At 43.2% G+C, this 25000-nt stretch overlaps 2 protein-coding genes across 3 annotated transcripts in view; both read right to left on the minus strand.

Moving 5' to 3' along the window:
- Positions 1 to 10883, minus strand: part of tab1 (TGF-beta activated kinase 1/MAP3K7 binding protein 1) — a 22064-nt gene extending 11181 nt beyond the window's left edge. For both annotated transcript variants that reach the window (XM_084127938.1, XM_084127937.1), the window contains exons 1-4: positions 10747 to 10883; positions 3086 to 3216; positions 2378 to 2528; positions 1449 to 1535 (exon numbers count right to left, since the gene is read on the minus strand). In XM_084127938.1, coding sequence (XP_083984064.1) covers positions 1449 to 1535; positions 2378 to 2528; positions 3086 to 3216; positions 10747 to 10842 — 465 coding nt within the window. In that variant the 5' untranslated portion in view covers positions 10843 to 10883. The remainder of the gene's footprint in view (positions 1 to 1448; positions 1536 to 2377; positions 2529 to 3085; positions 3217 to 10746) is intronic.
- Positions 10884 to 12563: 1680 nt separating this feature from the next.
- The window catches only part of syngr1b (synaptogyrin 1b), a 14681-nt gene continuing 2244 nt past the window's right edge, over positions 12564 to 25000 (minus strand). The window contains exons 2-4 of the mRNA XM_084127946.1: positions 22940 to 23177; positions 19863 to 20008; positions 12564 to 15094 (exon numbers count right to left, since the gene is read on the minus strand). Coding sequence (XP_083984072.1) covers positions 14975 to 15094; positions 19863 to 20008; positions 22940 to 23177 — 504 coding nt within the window. The 3' untranslated portion in view covers positions 12564 to 14974. The remainder of the gene's footprint in view (positions 15095 to 19862; positions 20009 to 22939; positions 23178 to 25000) is intronic.

The raw sequence follows: 25000 nt of genomic DNA on the forward strand, positions 1-25000 counted from the left end.
GGTAAACACACAACACAGATGACACAGGCAAACACACAACACAGCTGACACAGGCAAACACACAACACAGCTGACACAGGCAAACACACAACACAGCTGACACAGGCAAACACACAACACAGCTGACACAGGGAAACAAACAACACAGCTGACACAGGGAAACACACAACACAGCCGACACAGGCAAACAAACAACACAGCTGACACAGGTAAACACACAACACAGCTGACACAGGCAAACACACAACACAGCTGACACAGGCAAACACAGGCAAACACACAACACAGCTGACACAGGCAAACACACAACACAGCCGACACAGGCAAACACACAACACAGCCGACACAGGCAAACACAACACAGCCGACACAGGCAAACACGCGACACAGCCGACACAGGCAAACACACGACACAGCTGACACAGGCAAACACACGACACAGCCGACACAGGGAAACACACAACACAGCCGACACAGGGAAACACACAACACAGCCGACACAGGCAAACACACAACACAGCCGACACAGGCAAACACACAACACAGCTGACACAGGCAAACACACAACACAGCTGACACAGGGAAACACACAACACAGCTGACACAGGGAAACACACAACACAGCCGACACAGGGAAACACACAACACAGCCGACACAGGCAAACACACAACACAGCCGACACAGGCAAACACACAACACAGCCGACACAGGCAAACACACAACACAGCCGACACAGGCAAACACACAAAGCTGACACAGGCAAACACACGACACAGCTGACACAGGCAAACACACGACACAGCTGACACAGGCAAACACACGACACAGCTGACACAGGCAAACACACGACACAGCTGACACAGGCAAACACACAACACAGCTGCCACGATGCCATCAAGTGGTATCTCTGGTCGTAATCAGTCCTTCAGTGACCAATCAGCGTTCATTAGCAGAATGCTAGTGTGTTATGGGCAACAACAACTCAACCTGTAAGAAATCAAAAGGACATAAGTACTCGTTCATTCAGCTTTCGACCTATAACCCATGTTGAACTTGCAAAACCTACAATCAAATCTGAGATTTCTCAACAGCAATCGGGTGAAAGAGACACATTTAGCCGTCTAGCTCCATAGACTCCCATTCATTCTGCACTCATGGGCGATCGCCCCCAGTGGAGCTCTGGTGGAACTACAGCCAAAATTCGGTACAATAGGACTTAATAGAGAGTGGCCAGGCTCTCCGTAGACGGGCTCTGGTAACACACACACATCTGAGCATCACCAGTGAACAGTGGAAGACCCTCACACACTGTGTCACGCCACGTTCCCAACGCTGTTAGAGCGACATACACTCCGGTATTGGGGAATATAAAAAATTCATATCATATGATGTGAGTTTCTCGTGTGTGTTTGTGTGTTTGTGTGTTTGTGTGTGTGTGTGTGTTCACCTCAGGAAGCTGTGTCTGTAGATTAGCCTTCTCCGCGAGCGCGTCGTCGATCGTCTCGAAGTAGCTCTTCTCCACCACATCGAACGCCTGCGAGTTTGAGACACGCTGATCATCCACATGAGGAGAGCTCAATGATAACGCTGTAGTCTACAGTAGAGCTGCTCGTTTCTGACATTAAACCCGCTTCATAACTGATGAACTTTGCATCGTTTTTACTGGTACTGTCAAATGAAATTCCAGGACTTTTCAAGCTCTACTTTTTTGGTTTTCAAGGACTTCAATCAGAGATCGCACTTATCAAACAATATCTTTATTATCTTCCAAATTCTAAAAAAGGTAAATAGATAAATAAAATAAACTAATAAAACAAAATGATACAAATAAAATGCAGCGGATGCAGTGACTGTGGAAACTTTAACCATTGAAAGGATTCTATGATAAAGATATCGCTTTCTTTGTTTAAACTGATTTATTCTCAATGAATATATGATTGATCTGAAGAATGAAAGATGTTTCATATACTCTGATATTTATGAGCAATATCACACTCATAGCCATGCGAAATGCCTCTATATCTCTATCAGACGAGCTGCAGCTTCATTATGTGTGAAAAGATTGTTTTATCGATAAAATTAAACACTAATTTCACATATATTGTCTTTCAATAATTCAAGCGGTTTTCAGGGTTTTCCAGGACTTACATTTCAAAGTCAAATTCAAGCATTTTAATACGAACCGTGGGCGGAGCTATAACCTGTCACTCACATGAGATCAGCCAATAGCAAACCACAACCATCCAATCAATTCCTCACAGACACAATCAAGCCCCGCCCACATCTGTTCTTGTTCCAGAAGCGTTTCACTCGATATACGACACAATAGAGGAGAGAAGACCAGCGCAACTCTAGAGCTGTGGCCGGGTCTGGTACCTGTGAGAGGATCCTGCGCAGGTCTGAGTCGGTGAGACCGGCGCTCAGCTGACCCAGCAGGAGCTCGGCCGTCAGACACTGAGACACGAAACTGGACACGCGACTGCCGTCGTACCCGTTAAACACCCCGTACAGGAAGCAGAACTCCGTGCTGAGGAGGAAACAGGACATGACATCACTGACTCCGCCCCTCTGGTGCTCTTCGTGTGACGGTCAAAATTTCATTTTTTATTTCAATGAAATTAATGTACATATTTTAGTTTGACAATGTTTTTTATTTAATATTTTGTATTTTTAGGGGATTTTATGGTACTAAATTATATTTACGCTGTATTTATAATCCATTTATTGACTTTTTGAGCATAGACAAATTACATTTCCAATGTAGTGAAAAAGTTACAGAATTTTACATTTATTGTTATGAGAAATGTGCAAAAATACTATTTTAAATTTTTATATGAAATACATATTTTCAAAAACACGTTTTACTCTAAAACTGTGAGAAAATCAAAGCCATAAACCTAAACAAGCTGTGTTCCAAATTTGGGCTTGATATCTCAAATAACAATCTTTCAGAGAGTGTGTGTTCGGCCGCAGTACCAAACGCTTCCACTAGAGGAAACTCGTCTTTTACCAAGACCTTTACCAAGTGTTCTACCACTCCGAAAACCCAAATGTGAAATGTTTGGCAGAGCTCCAGAGGTTCACCTGAAGCGCAAGTGCCCGTCTTCGTTCGGGTGGCTCTGGGTCCCCTTCCCGTCGGGCCCGTATGTGCAGTTCGGGGCCGATCCGACGCCACACAGCTGACAGAGAGGAAGATCATCAGTCCAGCTCTGATGCTGCAATCACACAGAACACACACATCTGAACACACACATCTGAGCCATCACACAGAACACACACACATCTGAACACACACATCTGAGCCATCACACAGAACACACACATCTGAGCCATCACACAGAACACACACACATCTGATCCATCACACAGAACACACACATCTGAACACACACATCTGAGCCATCACACAGAACACACACATCTGATCCATCACACAGAACACACACATCTGATCCATCACACAGAACACACACATCTGAACACACACATCTGAGCCATCACACAGAACACACACATCTGATCCATCACACAGAACACACACATCTGATCCATCACAGAACACACACATCTGATCCATCACACAGAACACACACACATCTGATCCATCACACAGAACACACACATCTGATCCATCACAGAACACACACATCTGATCCATCACAGAACACACACATCTGATCCATCACACAGAACACACACATCTGATCCATCACACAGAACACACACACATCTGATCCATCACACAGAACACACACATCTGATCCATCACAGAACACACACATCTGATCATCACAGAACACACACATCTGATCCATCACACAGAACACACACACATCTGATCCATCACACAGAACACACACATCTGATCCATCACAGAACACACACATCTGATCATCACAGAACACACACATCTGATCCATCACAGAACACACACATCTGATCCATCACAGAACACACACACATCTGATCCATCACAGAACACACACACATCTGATCCATCACAGAACACACACATCTGATCCATCACACAGAACACACACATCTGATCATCACAGAACACACACACATCTGATCATCACACAGAACACACACACATCTGAGCCATCACACAGAACACACACATCTGATCCATCACACAGAACACACACATCTGATCCATCACAGAACACACACATCTGATCCATCACACAGAACACACACACATCTGATCCATCACACAGAACACACACACATCTGATCCATCACACAGAACACACACACATCTGATCCATCACACAGAACACACACACATCTGAGCCATCACAGAACACACACACATCTGAGCCATCACACAGAACACACACACATCTGATCCATCACACAGAACACACACACATCTGATCCATCACACAGAACACACACATCTGATCATCACAGAACACACACATCTGATCCATCACACAGAACACACACATCTGATCCATCACAGAACACACACACATCTGATCCATCACAGAACACACACATCTGATCCATCACACAGAACACACACATCTGATCATCACAGAACACACACACATCTGATCATCACACAGAACACACACACATCTGAGCCATCACACAGAACACACACATCTGATCCATCACACAGAACACACACATCTGATCCATCACAGAACACACACATCTGATCCATCACACAGAACACACACACATCTGATCCATCACACAGAACACACACATCTGATCCATCACACAGAACACACACACATCTGATCCATCACAGAACACACACATCTGATCCATCACACAGAACACACACACATCTGATCCATCACACAGAACACACACATCTGATCCATCACACAGAACACACACACATCTGATCCATCACAGAACACACACACATCTGATCCATCACACAGAACACACACACATCTGATCCATCACACAGAACACACACACATCTGATCCATCACACAGAACACACACACATCTGAGCCATCACACAGAACACACACATCTGATCCATCACACAGAACACACACATCTGATCCATCACAGAACACACACATCTGATCCATCACACAGAACACACACACATCTGATCCATCACACAGAACACACACATCTGATCCATCACAGAACACACACATCTGATCATCACAGAACACACACATCTGATCCATCACACAGAACACACACACATCTGATCCATCACACAGAACACACACATCTGATCCATCACAGAACACACACATCTGATCATCACAGAACACACACATCTGATCCATCACAGAACACACACATCTGATCCATCACAGAACACACACACATCTGATCCATCACAGAACACACACACATCTGATCCATCACAGAACACACACATCTGATCCATCACACAGAACACACACATCTGATCATCACAGAACACACACACATCTGATCATCACAGAACACACACATCTGATCCATCACAGAACACACACATCTGATCCATCACACAGAACACACACATCTGATCATCACAGAACACACACATCTGATCATCACAGAACACACACATCTGATCATCACAGAACACACACACATCTGATCCATCACAGAACACACACACATCTGATCCATCACAGAACACACACATCTGATCCATCACAGAACACACACATCTGATCCATCACACAGAACACACACATCTGATCATCACAGAACACACACATCTGATCATCACAGAACACACACATCTGATCCATCACAGAACACACACATCTGATCCATCACAGAACACACACATCTGAACACACACATCTGAGCCATCACACAGAACACACACATCTGATCCATCACACAGAACACACACATCTGATCCATCACACAGAACACACACATCTGAACACACACATCTGAGCCATCACACAGAACACACACATCTGATCCATCACAGAACACACACATCTGATCCATCACACAGAACACACACACATCTGATCCATCACACAGAACACACACATCTGATCCATCACAGAACACACACATCTGATCCATCACAGAACACACACATCTGATCCATCACACAGAACACACACATCTGATCCATCACACAGAACACACACACATCTGATCCATCACACAGAACACACACATCTGATCCATCACAGAACACACACATCTGATCATCACAGAACACACACATCTGATCCATCACACAGAACACACACACATCTGATCCATCACACAGAACACACACATCTGATCCATCACAGAACACACACATCTGATCATCACAGAACACACACATCTGATCCATCACAGAACACACACACATCTGATCATCACAGAACACACACATCTGATCCATCACAGAACACACACATCTGATCCATCACAGAACACACACACATCTGATCCATCACAGAACACACACACATCTGATCCATCACAGAACACACACATCTGATCCATCACACAGAACACACACATCTGATCATCACAGAACACACACACATCTGATCATCACAGAACACACACATCTGATCCATCACAGAACACACACATCTGATCCATCACACAGAACACACACATCTGATCATCACAGAACACACACATCTGATCATCACAGAACACACACATCTGATCATCACAGAACACACACACATCTGATCATCACAGAACACACACACATCTGATCCATCACAGAACACACACACATCTGATCCATCACAGAACACACACATCTGATCCATCACAGAACACACACATCTGATCCATCACACAGAACACACACATCTGATCCATCACACAGAACACACACATCTGATCATCACAGAACACACACATCTGATCATCACAGAACACACACATCTGATCCATCACAGAACACACACATCTGATCCATCACAGAACACACACATCTGATCCATCACACAGAACACACACACATCTGATCATCACAGAACACACACATCTGATCCATCACAGAACACACACATCTGATCCATCACAGAACACACACATCTGATCCATCACAGAACACACACACACCTGATCATCACAGAACACACACACACCTGATCATCACAGAACACACACACATCTGACCATCACAGAACACACACATCTGAGCCATCACAGAACACACACACATCTGATCATCACAGAACACACACACACCTGATCATCACAGAACACACACACATCTGATCCATCACAGAACACACACATCTGATCCATCACACAGAACACACACACATCTGATCATCACAGAACACACACACATCTGATCATCACAGAACACACACATCTGATCCATCACACAGAACACACACACATCTGATCATCACAGAACACACACATCTGATCCATCACAGAACACACACACATCTGATCCATCACAGAACACACACATCTGATCCATCACAGAACACACACATCTGATCCATCACAGAACACACACATCTGATCCATCACAGAACACACACACATCTGATCCATCACAGAACACACACATCTGATCCATCACAGAACACACACACATCTGATCCATCACAGAACACACACACATCTGATCCATCACAGAACACACACACATCTGATCCATCACAGAACACACACATCTGATCCATCACAGAACACACACATCTGATCATCACAGAACACACACATCTGATCCATCACAGAACACACACATCTGATCATCACAGAACACACACATCTGATCCATCACAGAACACACACACATCTGATCATCACAGAACACACACACATCTGATCCATCACAGAACACACACATCTGATCCATCACAGAACACACACATCTGATCATCACAGAACACACACACACATCTGATCATCACAGAACACACACATCTGATCCATCACAGAACACACACATCTGATCCATCACAGAACTAGACATGTGCCGGTATTCGGTAATGCGATAAATCGCGGTAATGAATATGCACGATATTGTTATCGCGGGCACTTCAAAATACCGTGAAAAATAATAGATCAGAATTTATATTTATAGAACGCGCATTAGCTTATTTTCCATCAACCGCTTAAACAAACACTGCGTATATGCTGCGCGAAACACGTGCGCACTCTGATGTAAACAATCCCCACATGAAGCACTGTGTGCATGCGCGCGGGGCGCACTCTAGTCTAATGTAATGAATCCTCACACGGAGAAGAAGCATGGCGGAAGGAGGAACGCTGCCGACGATTTATCCCCCTTCTACTGTCTATGTCTAAAAGCAGGGCTGCCAACTCTACGCATTCAGCGTGAGACTCACGCAATTTACACTTTTCACACGCTCTCGCACCACACATCCATTTTCTCACGCAGAGAAAAATCACGGAGCAAAGAGGACACTGACACCGACAGACTAGACAGAGCAGGTTACTTTTGATATGAAAAAAAATCTCAGCTCTCATGTTCTGTCCATTTTATTACGAAATTCAGACAATAAATACCGTTTTGGCGCTTGTAAATGTGACGTGACCGATCGCTGTAGCGCCTCAGTTCAAGTAAACCGATCCTCTGTTACTTTTTATTTAAAGATACAGTACAACTTACCGAAAGGTATTTATGCCTCATACATAATATCGATCAATCAGTGTTTTTCAACCACTGAAAGAGGTCAATAAAACTGCAGGTGAACAATTATGTCACAGAACGTTACATTTACCTCAGGAAAGCCATTTAATGATCAAACACATTAGCTGACTAGAAAAAATAGCTATAGAGAGGAGTATTTTGCTAAATATGTGCACTATATTGCATTTGTATTATATTTTTACTTGTGTCATAATTTATTATAATGAAAACCAAATTGTATTTAATTTAATTTGTTAATTTTTAACCTTTCATAATTATAGCAATTAAAATATCGTGATAATACCGTATACCGTGATAAAAGCTCAATCAATTAATCGCAGCATGAAAATTTGATACCGGCACATGCCTACACAGAACACACACACACATCTGATCATCACAGAACACACACACATCTGATCCATCACAGAACACACACATCTGATCCATCACAGAACACACACATCTGATCCATCACAGAACACACACACATCTGATCATCACACAGAACACACACATCTGATCATCACAGAACACACACACATCTGATCATCACACAGAACACACACACATCTGATCATCACAGAACACACACATCTGATCATCACAGAACACACACATCTGATCATCACAGAACACACACATCTGATCATCACAGAACACACACATCTGATCATCACAGAACACACACACATCTGATCATCACAGAACACACACATCTGATCATCACAGAACACACACACATCTGATCATCACAGAACACACACACATCTGATCATCACAGAACACACACACATCTGATCATCACAGAACACACACACATCTGATCATCACAGAACACACACATCTGATCATCACAGAACACACACACATCTGATCATCACAGAACACACACACATCTGATCATCACAGAACACACACACATCTGATCATCACAGAACACACACACATCTGATCATCACAGAACACACACATCTGATCATCACAGAACACACACACATCTGATCATCACAGAACACACACACATCTGATCATCACAGAACACACACATCTGATCATCACAGAACACACACACATCTGATCATCACAGAACACACACATCTGATCATCACAGAACACACACACATCTGATCATCACAGAACACACACACATCTGATCATCACAGAACACACACATCTGATCATCACAGAACACACACACATCTGATCATCACAGAACACACACATCTGATCATCACAGAACACACACACATCTGATCATCACAGAACACACACATCTGATCATCACAGAACACACACACATCTGATCATCACAGAACACACACACATCTGATCATCACAGAACACACACACATCTGATCATCACAGAACACACACATCTGATCATCACAGAACACACACACATCTGATCATCACAGAACACACACACATCTGATCATCACAGAACACACACATCTGATCATCACAGAACACACACACATCTGATCATCACAGAACACACACACATCTGATCATCACAGAACACACACACATCTGATCATCACAGAACACACACATCTGATCATCACAGAACACACACACATCTGATCATCACAGAACACACACACATCTGATCATCACAGAACACACATACAGTGAGGAAAATAAGTATTTGAACACCCTGCTATTTTGCACCACATATTTTAAGCACAAACTCACTTCACTTTTCAGAAAACAAGATTTATTATCTGCAGTAAAAGTATCTTGTTTAAAGAATGATTATATATTTGTGCAGAAAAACAAAGGCTACACAACCTTCGATCATTAAAAACCGTTTTAGACTTTCAGGCAAGATTTTATATAAAAATGTCTTGACTAGCTTTTCTTTTCTTTTGTAAAAATTGATGTAGGTCCAGCGACTGTCAGTTATTGAGCTAGAGTGTGTAATATTACATGATAAAGTAACACTTCAGTCCATTGAAAAGAGAAAACAGCGGAATTAATGCAGTAAATACAGACATGTACTGTAGTTACTGTAGACTGTCGAAGCTCAACACACTGAATAAGCACTAAAACTCAAAATTAATTCACTTATGGCACTTTTAATACGCGTGTGTGTTAAATCTATAGACTATCCGACAGTAAACGAGTGATAATTAGAGTTGATGATTAGAGAAAAGGACTTTCTTACGCTTTGCATCAGACTCCTGCGCTGCGCCGCCATGTTGGCCGGAAGTGAGTACGCATCAGATCTACAGCTCATCTGTGCGCATGCGCGACTCAACATTACACCAGCTCCATGACTTAGAGATCAGTTCGGTTCCTTTCTTTTCTTTTTCTATCACAAAACAACAGTCTAGAATTCCAGTAGAAAACTATGGAAGATCATTTCCGCCACATAAGAAAAATTAATCATGCTTGGTAAATCATAATTATGACATAAAAAGTCTAAATCATGACATGGTCATTTGTGAGAGAAAAAGTCGAAATTATCACGTACATTTTTTTTAATGATCACATACTAAGTCATAACTTTTAATGTCATAGTTATAATATAAAATGTCAAAAGTATGACAAAAAGTCATAATTATGACACACTAAGGCATAATGATTCAACTAAAAAGTCGAAACATGGAGAGTAACAATTATGACTTTCTATGTCATAATTGTGACGAAACTTCATTTCATAATTATGACTAAGTCGTAATTGCAACATTTCATCTCATAATTATGACTTAGTATGTTATAATATCGAATTTTCTCATAAATATGACGTGCTGAATTCAGAACTGCACAGCCTTCTAGAAATATTTGTAAAAAATAGTAATAGTATGGTTTGGAACTCAGCATTAGTGTCATAATTTTGACTTTTTATGTCAGAATTATGACCCTTTTATCACATAATTCATAACTGCAAAAATTATGATTTACAAAAGCAATTTTTTCTCATGTGGCAAATGATTCACAGGCCATTTTAATGCCATAAACATAAATCTTTTATTATCCATGCACATTTAATTATATGTATATATTAAATAGTAGATTTACAGCATGTATTAGCATAAACAGTGTTGCCAAGTCCACGGTTTTCCCGCCGAAACTGGCTACTTTTACACTTTTGCCGCTGTTTTTTTAATTTATTTATTTATTGACTGCGGGATGAAACAAACGCATGTGACGTCGAAAATGCTTGAACATCCATTCAAAACACTCTTCACAAAGACAGAATTGTGTTTATTCTCCAAACATCACCTGACCGGCGTTCAGCATCACAACACGGACGTTTTTAGCCATTTGTCGAAGCCTTTATTCATTATTGTCACTGCTTGAGGTTGTACACACATAGACACTGGAGAATATCTTAAAATAAAATTAAAACAACCGTCAAAACGGACTCGATTTACTTCCTTGATACATTCCTTTTCTTATTATAAATGATTCATCAGTGACATTCTAAATTCAAAAGAAAAAAAAGTTTTTCCTTATGATTTCTAATGAAAATGCAATTATTTGCTCCACCACTGAAACAACTGTCCTTTCTCGCTGACGTCATCGATCCCTCGCGTTTCTCAGCTCATTATGGATTATTCATTACACATTATGGAAGTAAAATAAATTCCGAAAGGCATTTCATGTGGACTTTAAACATCAGCTGCATGAACGCACACTGCTGGAGAAGGCAAACACGGACTCCTGCAGATGATGGCGACCCTGACCCTGAAAACACTGACAGATGAGCAGAGAAGCGTCTGGGGCAGGATCGGTTCTAGAGTCTGAAATATATTAATCTATAACTCACATTAATGCTGACCTGGAGTGTAACTACTACTTCCAGGAGAAAAATATGCAGGCCCATTTACACCACATATGAAAATAATCATGCTTTGGTAAATTAGAATTATGACATAAAAGTCATAATTATGACTAAGCCACAATTATGAGATGAAAAAGTCGAAATTGTCTTTTTGTCACAGGCGGCTGCTGGCAGACAGATGAGGAAGACGGATAATATCCAACACGAAGGTTTATTCACAAGAGATCCACCAACAAGGCAAACAGAGAGCAACACACACTTGAGGACACTGAACTCAGCAGAACTGAACAGGTGTTGATGATGGAGACTGATGATGATGATGAGGAGGAGCACGGCTGAACCTGAAAACATAACGAGTCCATGTGGTGTGAGAGTGAGACACTTTTCATGTCATAATTGTGACATAATTTCAACAATTTATCATAATTTTAATTCAGGCTGTCATAATTTTAATTTCTCAAATGACTTTGTATGTCATAATTTCGACTTTTTGCTGTCAATTTCAACTGACATAATTTGACTGACTTTTCATTCATAAATTCAACTGTCAACATTTTCACTAGCAAGGACCACGCCACAACTATGCAGAATTAGCTTTACAGAATGAAGACGGGTCGAAAGGGATGGGGGAAAGGATGTTATGGTTGTCCGTCTGGCTGATCAGGGAGACACAGAGTGGGGCTTCGTCTCGGTAGTCTGAATGGGGGATGTTAGATATTGGAGGGGGGGGGAGGGGGGGGGGGTGGATGGATGGATGAGTTGGAAGGGGTGGGTGGGGTCGAGAAACTGAGACGAACGGTGCGGTGAAGGTGTTCAGTGTAAATATACAGACGGGGAACGAGCTGATTAGTTGAGGCGTGGCCTTGCTCCCGAACCTCAGTTAACTTGTTAACTACAATAAAAATTGTCATAATTTCAACTTTTCATCTCATAAATTACTCATAATTTCAAGATTTTAATTCATAATTTTCAATTTTGTCAATTTCAACTGTCATCATTTTGATAATTTAACATTTGTATCATTTCGACTTCATAATAAACCTTTTTTCAATTTCAACTGTCATAATTTTGACTTGTCATCTCAAATATGACTTAGTATGTCACAATTTCAACTTTTCATCTCATAAATGACTCAATTACAAGCTTTTAATTCATAATTTTGATTTGTTAATTTCAACTGACATAACCTGACCTGCCTGCAGGACGGGTGTTTTAACATGTGCATGATGGATTTGGGTTACATTCAACGTACCCCCCCCCCAAAAAAACAAAAACAATAAAAAAGACAATTTGGGGAAGGATGAGGAAAAAAGAAAGAAAGATAATATTCAGTTTGATTAGTCAGAAAACAGAAAATGAAGCTTAAAGGGATACTTCACCGATTAGCATTAAGCTTTGTATCAGTAGAAACCCGGTAGTATTCTCGAGTGACCGCTCTTCCCCCCCGCATGTCCCCCTGAGACCAGACATTTCTGCATTGTGTTGATGAAAAACTCAGATGATGCAAAAATCATCATTTAGCTCATCGGAGGCTCTTTTGTCCAGAGGCGAGACTCCAGCCAACAGCTCGTTCCGCATGTCTTCAACCCGCCCATAGGGGGCGCTCACGATACAACGGCGTCTTTTCAGTTTCGAGTCACTAGTCGCATCATTTCTCCTGATACTGCCCTCTGTAACCGGTAGGCGTGGCTTGGGAGTGGCCTCAGCGGAGCAAGTGCATTCTGGGAGTTGTTGTCTTTCATCCACATGAGCCAAAAATACATTTTCTGGCTTTTCTCAGTCTAGAACGCACCAACTTCTAAAATAATTTCACATTTCTACTACATAAATGACCCAATTTAAATACACATTCATCTTTCCAGCGGTGAAGTATCCCTTTAAGTTTAGGCCCGGTCACACCAAGGACTATAACTATAAAGATACACTCTAAAAAATCTTGGGTTATTTTTTCTACCCAAATCCTGGGTTGAGCCTTTTAGGTCATTTTTTTGCTTTATTTTTTCAGTGTTTGGGTAGTTTTTGTGTAACCCAGATCCTGGGTCAGACGTAACAACCCAGTGTTGGGTAGACTCAGTCAAAATGGTGCATGTCTTCGGTAAAATACAGGTTTGTGTACATTGTATTTTATCTATAAATTTGTCATTGTGCTGTATATCGTTTAATTTGATGCAAAGCAACATACAGAGATGTGAGTCACCTAAACGAGTGTATACAGGTATACGAGTATACAGAATATAAACACGTATGATGTTAAAATATGTTCTCAGAACTGTACACTGATTGTTTATGGCCAGGTTATGGAGTAATCAGAACGACATCATATGTTGGTGCAGATGCTTATATAGTTATGGTTATACTTAACGTTCTCGGTGTGAACAAGCTTTTACAGTAACGACAAACAGACACATGAACATCAGCACAAGCATCTCCAAATCATCTTAATGATTATGCTGTTGACTTGGAAACATGGAATTAATATCTTCACGTTGCTCAGCGATGGTGTTGTGCTGTTGTGTCGTTGCACAACCGTAAGATCTGCACTGAACACCAGTGTGTAACTGTTAATCCTGAGTAAAGACTCTATAAAGAGCTTCTGATTCATTCTTCAGCAGGACAGCGGAGGCTCGACTCGAACATGTGTATGGGTGTGTGTGAAGAGCTCCTCATACTCCTCTTCGAAACACACACGCTTCAGTCTCTCCACCGAGAGCAGCGTAAGGCCTCCCTGAAACACACGTGAACACGCCTGAATAACACACAGCTCCGGGAACCAGTGCTTAGCCGCGTTTCCACTGAAATTACCCGGAACAATTTGTCCCAGGAACTTTTTTCCCCCAGACCTGTTGCTGTCTGCGTTTCCAGGGCGGTCTAAAGCACGTGAAGATTAGGCAAATTAGTCCGGTGACGTAGGACTGCGCGCTAATTTACAGATCCCGCTGGATTTAATAAAGGCCTAATAAAGCCTGAACCTCGTCGTCGGTCCATCGGTCGTATTTTTTAAACTTGATTGTTGATTCGGATAGCAGACGACTGTTCCCGCACGCACCGCAACAGATTTGAAAAGATGGTGGTTGAAATAAAATGCTGCGTGGCGTCAACCAATCAAAATGCGGCATGAACTCGACCAATCAGCATGTTCAGCGCACAAGTCCCACCCCTGAAAGTTCCTGAACTTTGAAATAGTAGTACCAGAGAATGTCTAATAAGCGGAGAACTTCCACTCTCAGTTAACTTACGGCTTCTGAACTGGTTGCAGTTCCACTCTGGCTCCACATGAGGGCGCTCACAGGATGAGTGCAGTTCCACTCTGGCTCCACATGAGGGCGCTCACAGGACGAGTGCAGCTCCACTCTGGCTCCACATGAGGGCGCTCACAGGACGAGTGCAGCTCCACTCTGGCTCCACATGAGGGCGCTCACAGGACGAGTGCAGTTCCACTCTGGCTCCACATGAGGGCGCTCACAGGACGAGTGCAGTTCCACTCTGGCTCCACATGAGGGCGCTCACAGGACGAGTGCAGCTCCACTCTGGCTCCACATGAGGGCGCTCACAGGACGAGTGCAGCTCCACTCTGGCTCCACATGAGGGCGCTCACAGGACGAGTGCAGTTCCACTCTGGCTCCACATGAGGGCGCTCACAGGACGAGTGCAGTTCCACTCTGGCTCCACATGAGGGCGCTCACAGGACGAGTGCAGCTCCACTCTGGCTCCACATGAGGGCGCTCACAGGACGAGTGCAGCTCCACTCTGGCTCCACATGAGGGCGCTCACAGGACGAGTGCAGTTCCACTCTGGCTCCACATGAGGGCGCTCACAGGACGAGTGCAGCTCCACTCTGGCTCCACATGAGGGCGCTCACAGGACGAGTGCAGCTCCACTCTGGCTCCACATGAGGGCGCTCACAGGACGAGTGCAGCTCCACTCTGGCTCCACATGAGGGCGCTCACAGGACGAGTGCAGTTCCACTCTGGCTCCACATGAGGGCGCTCACAGGACGAGTGCAGTTCCACTCTGGCTCCACATGAGGGCGCTCACAGGACGAGTGCAGTTCCACTCTGGCTCCACATGAGGGCGCTCACAGGACAAGTGCAGAATGAATGGAGGTCTATGGCGCTATACCCATAGATATCATATATAAACGCTAGATGTCTCGTGCGCGCTGCTGGCCAATGGAGGTCGACGTCTGCACGTGGCGGCCATCTTGCCACAGGTAGCTCGCTCACTCGTTTAATGGTGCATGTACTTTTAAATAACCATAACTTGCTCAATTTTCTACCGATTTCCAAACGGTTTGGTTTGTTATAAACGTCAGAGATGTAGTTATGACACTGCATACATACACTGCATACATATGAATAATTATAACATACATGTTCAAGCATTCGGAATTATAGCCACGTTAATAACGTTTGTAAGAAACCAAACCGTTTGTAAATCTGTCAATATTTCAGCGAGATAAGAGGATTTGTGTGCATGCTGATCACTCACTTTACATTAAGCCTGCCTGTGACAAGATGGCCGAACGGTGATGCCGGAAGTGACTGCGCCACAAGACATCTAGCGTTTATATATGATATCTATGGCTATACCCCTCAAAATCCACTTTTCTCAGGATATAATTTTTTGTCTAGTAATTTGAATGTTGTATTTGAAAGGAGATGCAAAGAAATTACACAGTGCTGGGTGTTAGATTTTTTGCTTTAAAAAGTCTTTTAAAATGTCAATGACGTCACACACATCGTATGACCAGAGATACTGCTTTACGGCAATCCTTCAGTCACTCTGGTGCTTTCAGCTCTGCACTTTCTTTTCTCTCGAGGCATCGACAACACAGCCGACACAGGTAAACACACAACACAGCTGACACAGGCAAACACACAACACAGCTGACACAGGCAAACACACAACACAGCCGACACAGGCAAACACACAACACAGCTGACACAGGCAAACACACAACACAGCCGACACAGGCAAACACACAACAGCCGACACAGGCAAACACACAACACAGCCGACACAGGCAAACACACAACACAGCCGACACAGGCAAACACACAACACAGCCGACACAGGCAAACACACAACACAGCTGACACAGGCAAACACACAACACAGCTGACACAGGTAAACACAACACAGCTGACACAGGCAAACACACAACACAGCCGACACAGGCAAACACACAACACAGCCGACACAGGGAAACACACAACACAGCCGACACAGGCAAACACACAACACAGCCGACACAGGGAAACACACAACACAGCCGACACAGGCAAACACACAACACAGCTGACACAGGTAAACACACAACACTAAACACACAACACAGCCGACACAGGTAAATACACAACACAGCTGACACAGGCAAACACACAACACAGCTGCCACAATGCCATCAAGTGGTATCTCTGGTCGTAATCAGTCCTTCACTGACCAATCAGCGTTCATTAGCAGAATGCTAGTGTGTTATGGGCAACAACAACTCAACCTGTAAGAAATCGAAAGGACATAAGTACTCGTTCATTCAACTGTCGACCTATAACCCATGTTGCAAAACCTACAATCAAATCTGAGATTTCTCAACAGCAATCGGGTGAAAGAGACACATTTAGCCGTCTAGCTCCATAGACTCCCATTCATTCTGCACTCATGGGCGATCGCCCCCAGTGGAGCTCTGGTGGAACTACAGCCAAAATTCGGTACAATAGGACTTAATAGAGAGTGGCCAGGCTCTCCGTAGACGGGCTCTGGTAGTACCTCGCAAGCAGGGACTTTCTGAGGGGGGGATATTTACCCGGAATTTCATTTAGACCCGATAAACACACTAGCCGTGTTTCCACTGTCGGGCCAGTGCGAGCCAGGGCTTTAAACGGGCTGAGCTGGGCTCATAGCCACGGGTCTGGAGCACCGGGCCCAAAACACACTGCGTTTCCACTGTCGGGCCTGAAGCTCTGCAGCGCTTCACTAAAACACGCCTCTCTGGAACAGCGTCACACACACACTTCATTTCACCAACAAATGGCAGGTTTATCAGAAACTAATCAGAAAGAAATCACTGGAAACAGCGAGATCACAAAACGAACATGATAAAAGCGACCGTTTGCTGGCATTTTTAGTGTTTACTTGAATATTTAAAACCCAAGAATCGATGTTTTACCACAGGTTTACAGTAAAAAGTGATTCATAATGAATTAATTTGTGTCAATAAAAAGTGATTCATAATGAATTAATTTGTGTCAAAATTGCACATTAGTCACACAGAAATAAAGTGGTTTACCGTTAGGTCTATTTAAAAAAAAGAAACAGGACAGACTTACTTCTTCAGTCGCGTCTGTTTCTGCTTATTTGGTAAGTGAGTTACAGGACACATTTACACCACATTTAGACAGAATGATAATTTCTACAAATATGCCACCAAAAATACGACCTGATGAGCTTCAGCATCTCTCCCAGTAGACTAGTTATATTTTCAAATCAATTAAGTGCAATTTTGATACAAATTAACTCATTATGAATCACTTTTTATTGTAAACCTGTGGTAAAACATCGATTCTTGGGTTTTAAATATTCAAGTAAACACTAAAAATGCCAGCAAACGGTCGCTTTTATCATGTTCGTTTTGTGATCTCGCTGTTTCCAGTGATCTCTTTCTGATTAGTTTCTGATAAACCTGCCATTTGTTGGTGAAATGAAGTGTGTGTGTGACGCTGTTCCAGAGAGGCGTGTTTTAGTGAAGCGCTGCAGAGCTTCAGGCCCGACAGTGGAAACGCAGTGTGTTTTGGGCCCAGTGCTCCAAACCCGAGGCTATGAGCCCGGCTCAGCCCGTTTAAAAAGGGGTGGTTGATTATGATTTGACTTTTCTAACTTCAGTTAGTGTGTAATGTTGCTGTTTGAGCATAAACAACATCTGCAAAGTTACGATGCTCAAAGTTCAAAGCAAAGGGAGAGATTTGCTTTTAAAGAAATCGCTTTTTAAGGACTACAACAAACGGCTGGTAGTGTGTGTGTGAGGTAAAAGGACACAAGCTGTTGAAGCTCCGCCCCCTGCGCCGGGAGCAGCGGCTCATTTGCATTTAAAGGAACAGACACAAAAACGGTGTGTTTTTGCTCACCCTCAAAAAGTGACAACTTTAACATGCTATATAAAAATATCTATGGGGTATTTAGAGCTAAAACTTCACACACACACTCTGGGGACATCAGAGACTTATTTTACATCTTGTGAAAAGGATATTATACCACCCCTTTAAAGCCCTGGCTCGCACTGGCCCGACAGTGGAAACGCGGCTAGTTGTGACGTAATGAAGCCTCGTTTACTGAAATCACGTGACTCTGACACGCTTCGAACCATTGATTCGGAAGAAAAGATTTGTAAAGGTTTGGAAGCTTCATGAAGCAGTGTTTTGAAATGGCCATCACTAGTCCCTAGATCCTGCGGTGGAAACGCGGCTTTATGCTTCTGTTTAATGTAAGCAGGGACAGACCCAGGTGAAGATGGAGAAGAAGGAGAAAGCGATGGCCGCTCGAGCCGCGTCTCCTCCCGCCAGCAGAGGATTGTCCTCCGGCTTCGACTCCTGCCACTGATTAGCCAAGAAACAGAAGCCCACGAACCACATGAAGGACCAGAACGCTGGAACAGAGAGACGTCGACACAGACACTGGAAGGTCAAGGGCATTTTTATACATATAGCACCTTAAAACAACAGGCTGCACAGAGGACAATAAAAAGAGAATAGAAAACATTCATGCAAATACAATATTAAAAGAAATGAATAAACATCTAAATCTGTTAAGCAAATGAACACTAAAGTTAAAAAGATTAAAACCCAACATAGCCAGTAAAATTAACCAATAAAACATGGCCTGAATTATAAAAAATGATTGTGATTTCAATGGTAAAGGACGTAAAAATGCTACTGTTATAAACTGTTAATTAACAGAAAGTTTCTGTAGGCTACCATTTACAGTGAATAATTATGATAGATCTAACCATACATTTAATGTAATTTTACAGTAATATAGTAGTGAAAATTTTGGAAGTGAAAATTGTATAATTTACAGTGAAAACCATAGACTGTAAAAAAATATGGACGTAGTGTCCGTGACGTCACCCGTAGGGTTTCTGAAGAGCATTTTTGAAGCCTAAAGTGGGCGGAGCCGGCCGTCGCCATCTTGGCCTTGCGTCGCTCCCAGATAACAGAAAATGGGCAAAGAGGCTGAGAAATCACGCCCAAATAGCTCGACGTGATCGAGTTAGCTCAGGCTGTTAACGGCTCTGGGTAATGCTATAAGGTTATGCTACTGACAGTACCAAGTCTGCGACTGCACAGTGCCTCGCGCTAAAGTGACACTTGATGATGTAAAGCCAATTAAAAGTTCCTGTTTTTGCCCTTCGAAATATTATAATAGTTAAAAGACATGGCTACAAGTGAGACTGTGTATCGTGATTCTGTACTATTCTGCTAGTTGAAAATGTATTATGCAGTAACTTAATATTACTCTGAGAGTGTGTGTGACAGTGATTTATGTGCACATGTCAGTCACTTTTTTATAGTCTATGGTCCGTCAGCGCGGCATCGCTCGTCAAGTTCGTAGAGAGCTTTTCAGTCCATTGGCCGCCTCTCAAATGGGTTAAACCATAGATATATTGCCTATGAAGTTCAAGTAAATGCGCTAGAAAATCCGCGCTCATTCAAGGATGTGCATTTATTGCATGGACGGAGAAAGCGCCGACGCCTGCATGATTTCATCTGACGGTACATAAGCATATTATAATCCATCTGTTCTGTGAGAGCAGAACGAACGAGCCTTTATTGACGTTTTTAAATTTGAAAACTCCAAAAAGCAGCGAAATTGTCAGACATCCATTAGTGCATGTTGTTGTAAAGTTTTCTTTCATCGAAGCAGAGACCAGGAGACAGTTGGGATCGCGTTCAACGGAAGTTATTCTTTATTGAGAACTCCGCTGTGCGTTGCTGTAGTACTTCCAACATGATCTAACTCTAATACAGTATGCATTGTAGTTATATACATTCCAAGGGGGAGGGATTACATAGAGGTGGAGATTCTGAACAAAGCATGCAAATTAAGTATACAGGTTAAGGTAACACCCTAGACTGAGGGTCTGGCCCATCCTAATTCAATCAGCATAAGGCTCCAAGAGCCATTTGGGTCCGAAAGCCATTTGCAGAACAAAAGGTGAGATTCTCAGTGAATCATTCGTGTGCTAATCCCATCAGTCTGACAATAAGGAGAGAACAGAAATTGCAACTTTGCTGAGATCTTAACCTTAAAAGATTCTTTACCATGATGTTATGTACAGAAGCATATTTGAAATAGATTCTTAAATTTGTAACCCTTCAATGTTCACAGAGGAAAACAACTGAAATACACGCTGGTTGTTCTCTCGAACGATAAGTTACTCGATGACAACGACGGAATCCAAAGACGTGGGCTTTGTACCCAAGTATTAAATTGTATGAAATAATCCCGAAAAAAAGCACAAACACTGCAGAGAAAGCAAGTTCAGCAGCAACATTTGCTGAGGTGAAGTGACGGCTAGTAACAGCAGACAAACGGCTAGCATTGACATCAGCGACAACCCACCTGTCACTCAAGTGGCCACACCCTTAAATGCAGAAATTTAAATATTAATCAACTAAACGGATGAGTTATAAAAAAATGCACCCCCCTCACAGTTGTTATGAAGGGCAAAATTAGCTGTATAGACCAAAGCCACATAGAGATCCAGGCTGTAAACATGTTTTTTTCTGCTGTAAAGTTGGTAATTTTAACATGGGGGAGATACAGATTTGACTCACTTCTGCAGCCAGCCCAAGCGGCCAGTTAATGAATTGCAGTTTAACTCACTTCCGTGTTGGTTTCAAGAGAGAGACGGGGAGGTTGCCGCTTGGTGAAAACCCGTAAATTGGCATTCCCACAATTCCCTGCGTGACACTTCACATTTGATGTATTTTTGTTGAAATAACTTTGTTTCTTCATAGTTTTTTCTTAGGGTTTCATGTTACATTTGATGCTGTTAAATTAATGTTTATTGCACTTTTAAAATTTCATGCGTGTTACCATTAGTGTTTGTGTGAATGACACCGTCCAGCTTATTAACTTTCTCGTGGAAAAGCTGCTTGTGATGAGCTTTGATTGATCATGTGACTCTCATCTCCACTGTGACTGGTGGTTTTCAGTGTATTATAATGGTACAAAACAGATATTAGTACTTCAATAGATTCTGTAAATTAACATTATATCAGTTAATGAAAAACATTTTAATTTTTTTACTGTAAATTTAAGTAAAACCTAAAATGTTGCTACCGTATTTTTTACCGTAAATTGAATTTTTTTTTTTTTTTTTTTTTTTTTACAGTGTATGCCTGAGATAAAAGGTACGTTTCCAAGGATGATCCACAGTTCCACAGCTTTAGACTTCAACCAAGACATCGTTAATACCTTATCAGAGGAAGATCTAAATGCAAAAGTTAAAACCTTATAATCAGTTCTAAATGTGAAATGATTGAAAAGCACTACAGGTGAGGCGCTCTCGTACCTGATGTGCACAGGTCTGCCAGCACGGCTCTCCTGCGCTGTTTGACGCAGCTGATCTGAGGGAAACGCGCGTCCACAGCCAGGAACAGCACACAGCTCACGAGGGCCAGCGAGCCCAGGCTCACCGCCAGCGAACAGGCGTTCTGGTTCCGGTTGAAGATGCAGAACTCCTCCACCTCATCGGGTCTGTTGATGTAGCCCTCGTTCACGACACAGCCGAGGATCACCAGTGAAAACAGCTGAGGAGAACACACACATCTGCAAATGAGCGTCAGAAGGGTGTGGAAGCTTGTTTCTGCCACGGAATAAAACATAAAAAAGCATTTTAATCTCACAATTCTGACTATTTCTCACAATGCCAAGTTTATAGGCGATCTATCTCACAGTTCTGAGGATGAAAATAGGTATTGAGAGTTATAAACTTGGAATTGTGAGGAAAAAAAATCAGTACTGTGAGTTATAAACTTGTAGGAAAAAGTAAAAATAGCAATATACCAAGGATTTTTCAAGGCATAAAACATGGGTTTTTCAAAACAGGGTCCGTTATTATTTTATTTTTCATTGAACAGGCTGTTATTTATGTAAGCTTGTTTCCGCCACAGAATAAAAAATTAAAAGGATGAGGGTGAGGATGAGGACGAGGAGGACGGTGAGGACGATGAGGACGAGGATGACGGTGAGGATGAGGACGAGGACGAGGATGAGGATGAGGATGAGGACGAGGATGAGGATGAGGACGAGAACGAGGACGAGGAGGACAGGGAGGACGAGGATGAGGATGAGAACGAGGAGGACGAGGATGAGGATGAGAACGAGGACGACGAGGATGAGGATGAGGAGGACGAGGATGAGGGTGAGGACGAGGATGAGGGTGAGGACGAGGACGAGGATGAGGATGAGGACGAGGAGGACAGGGAGGACTAGGACGAGGATGAGAACGAGAACGAGGAGGACGGGGACGAGGATGAGGATGAGAATGAGGACGAGGAGGACGAGGATGAGAACGAGGACGAGGAAGACGGCGGGGAGGATGACGGGGAGGATGAGGACGAAGAGGACGGGGAGGACGAGGACGAGGATGAGGATGAGAACGAGGATGAGAACAAGGATGAGAACGAGGATGAGGACGAGGATGAGGATGAGGATGAGGATGAGGATGAGGACGAGGATGAAGAGGACGGGGAGGACGAGGACGAGGATGAGGATGAGAACGAGGATGAGAACGAGGATGAGGGTGAGGAGGACGGGGAGGACGAGGACGAGGATGAGGATGAGAACGAGGACGACGAGGATGAGGACGAGGATGAGGAGGAGGATGAGGACGAGGAGGACAGGGAGGACTAGGACGAGGATGAGAACGAGGACGAGGATGAGAACGAGGACGAGGAGGACGAGGATGAGGATGAGGACGAGGATGAGGACGAGGAGGACAGGGAGGACTAGGACGAGGATGAGAACGAGGACGAGGATGAGAACGAGAACGAGAACGAGGAGGACGGGGACGAGGATGAGAACGAGGACGAGGAGGACGAGGATGAGGATGAGGACGAGGATGAGGACGAGGAGGACAGGGAGGACTAGGACGAGGATGAGAACGAGGACGAGGATGAGAACGAGAACGAGGAGGACGGGGACGAGGATGAGAACGAGGACGAGGAGGACGGCGGGGAGGATGAGGATGAGAACGAGGGTGAGGACGAGAACGAGGACGACGGGGAGGACTAGGACGAGGACGAGAACGAGGACGAGGATGAGAACGAGGACGAGGAAGACGACGGGGAGGATGACGGGGAGGATGACGGGGAGGATGAGGATGAGGACAGAAGAGAGGATGCAGCATCATTTACGGGAACTGTATACAGTAAATTCTTCTGTTGTTTTGTATGTAGACCACTGTATGTACAACTTTGTGTTGGTTGGGATGTACACCGTGTACATTGTTTTTGTGGGAAAAATAAAATATATTTGTTACCGTGTATTTGTGTGTTCTGAGTATAAAAACAATATTCTCAAATATTTTACAACACACTTATGTACTGTCTGTAGAAAGTGTAACACTGAA

This window comes from Abramis brama (assembly GCF_963993115.1).
Source record: "Abramis brama genome assembly, chromosome: 11".
In the NCBI taxonomy this organism is placed as follows: domain Eukaryota; kingdom Metazoa; phylum Chordata; class Actinopteri; order Cypriniformes; family Leuciscidae; genus Abramis; species Abramis brama.